This window comes from Otolemur garnettii, unplaced genomic scaffold (genome assembly GCF_000181295.1).
Source record: "Otolemur garnettii isolate 467f Iridium unplaced genomic scaffold, OtoGar3 scaffold00104, whole genome shotgun sequence".
NCBI lineage: Eukaryota > Metazoa > Chordata > Mammalia > Primates > Galagidae > Otolemur > Otolemur garnettii.
In genome coordinates this window covers 434,560-436,773 of record NW_003852499.1, presented here as the reverse complement: position 1 = coordinate 436,773, position 2,214 = coordinate 434,560, and the positions used below count along the sequence as shown (strand labels likewise).

Below are 2,214 nucleotides of genomic sequence, written 5' to 3'. Positions count from 1 at the left end.
TAAAACAGCACATGTTGGGATATTAATGCTTTAGAAAGATGGTCTGAGGTTATAATTACCCACATCCTCTCATTAGGAGGTACTGTACAGATAGATCATGGCCTGATGGAAGAGATTGTGTTACTTGAATGTAGATGTCAAGGGAGAAGAGTAGAAAAATCTATCACTAACATCACTGGCAACTCAGATGAATCGAATAATAAATGATACTGATGGAAAAACATTTGATCCTCCCACCATGCTTTTTAAGGTCTACCCTCAGCTTTCATCCTGCCTAAAAGTCATAGAAGAACATTGACATTTTAGGATGCTCCCCAGTCCTGCAGTTCTGTTGCTCCCAGTAGGGGTCAGTGTTGCATTCAAAACCACACCATTGTCAGCATCACCCTGGTGGGCCTGTGTTCCTTCTCTGTTTTCAAGACAGATATTTTTAAAGAGTCATATGAAATTGTTTTCGAAGAAAAACAGAGAAGACTTGAATGATTGTTCTTTTATCCACTATCTTCAGCAGAGACAATTCATTGTTGGTGGCATTGCTCGAGGTTGCTATCAAAGTCCCAAAGTACGAAATGCATCTCGTAAGTCATCGACCTCATACAGGGGCTGTAGATAAAGACAGAAGTAAATTTAGTGACTAGCTTCAAAACTGAGTTGGGGCGGAGTGAGGGGGAGTTATAAACGGAGTGAATGGCATTGTAACATTTTGGAAGAAAGCAAATCAGGAGTAAAAAGAGAAGGCCAGGTGTGGTAGCTTATGACTGTGATCCCAGTACTTTGAGAGGCTGAGGGGAAAGGATCTCTTGAAGCCAAGAGTCTGAGCCCAAGCTGGGCAACATAGTGAGACCCTGGTTCTACCATGAGAACTTTTCCCCCCTTTTCAGTTGGCTGATGTGGTGGCACTGGAGCTTATAGTCCCAGCTACTTGTAAGCTAAGGCAGGAAAATCACTTGAGCCCAAGGAGTTCAAGGCTGCAGTGAGCTATGACCACAGCACTGCACTCCGACCTGGGTGACAGAGCACAAACCTGTCTCTAATAAATAAAAAAAAACAAGCTAATAAATAAGGAGATGGGAGGAGAAAAGCATTCTGCTGGGAGGAAGGAAGCAATCCCAAGGAGAGACTAATAGAAAGAAGGAGTGTGAAACAATGAAAGAAAGAGAAGGTAAGGGAAAGGAATGTTAGCAGAGGGCTCTGAACTGTGAAACAACGGAAGAGAAAAATGAATTGAAAGAGAAATAATGTTTTCATCACAGGAAAAATGAGAGGGATAAAAAATATGTAATAAAATATAAGAAGTATAGGAAGCTCCAGGAAAAGACTATGGAGAGAGAAGAACATAAGACACCAGGAGGCCCCTTACCAAAAGGATGCGGCGAAGCTGTCGGGAAAGACGAACGGAATTTTCATGCAGTCCCTCCCAGGCCTTGAAAGTTCTTTCATGATTTTCTACAAAAGTATTCCAGCAGTAAAAATAATCTTTAAAAGAAAAAAAGGGGGGGGGTCACTGTAAGGGATAGAAGATCGTTCAGGTCTCAAATTGAGGGAAAAGAAAGAAAACCTTGGTCCCCACTGACTCTCGCCATTCTACATTGCAATACCAGAATGATGTCCGCTATCCTGAGCCAGTGCAGAAGGGTCCCCCTTCGCACCTTTGAAGGTCATGATGGCAATTTGGACTCCAGCCCTGTGTAGCCGTCGCAGCCCCTCAGGCTCAGCCTTGCGGTCCTCGCAGAAGTAGAGGCGCGCGGTGAAGATCCTCAGACTGAGGTTGGGGTTCCCTCTCAGAAAGTCGGCCACATGTCGGGCACAGTCATAGCAGGGGCTCCAGGAGGTAAACCAGGTGACTCGGTAGCAGCGGCCAGGGTCTAGGTCCCAGTCGGAAATGTAGCGGAGGAAGAGCAATTCCACGTGGCAACCCGACTGGGGAGAGAGAGAGCAGACGGCTCAGCTGGTGCCCTCTGAGCTTTATTGAGGTTCTGGTAGCTTTGCAGTCAGTTCCTTCCCTCAGTGATCTTATGGGATGCCTGCAATTAGTGTCTGGAATTTTTTTGTGGGATGAAATGAGCTGAGTGGGGAGAAAGTAGCGACACGCTACTTAAGTAGAGATTTAATTTGTGTCTGTCAAGTTAGTCTTGTTGTTATTGTTTGTTTGTGAGACAGATTCTCCCTCTGTTGCCTGGGCTAGAGTGCAGTAGCATCATTATAGTTCACTGC

The 2,214-nt window shown here is 45.0% G+C and overlaps 1 protein-coding gene across 2 annotated transcripts in view; it reads right to left on the bottom strand.

The window, feature by feature from the left end:
- Window positions 1–456: 456 nt before the first annotated feature.
- AICDA (activation induced cytidine deaminase) overlaps window positions 457–2,214 on the bottom strand; it is a 12,401-nt gene continuing 10,643 nt past the window's right edge. The window contains exons 3-5 of one of the 2 annotated variants that reach the window (XM_012809319.1): window positions 1,650–1,920; window positions 1,361–1,446; window positions 457–603 (exon numbers count right to left, since the gene is read on the bottom strand). In XM_012809319.1, the coding sequence (XP_012664773.1) occupies window positions 550–603; window positions 1,361–1,446; window positions 1,650–1,920 (411 nt within the window). In that variant the 3' untranslated portion in view covers window positions 457–549. Of the gene's footprint in view, window positions 604–1,360; window positions 1,477–1,649; window positions 1,921–2,214 lie in introns of both variants that reach the window. The other variant, XM_003796455.2, reaches the window with a different exon arrangement.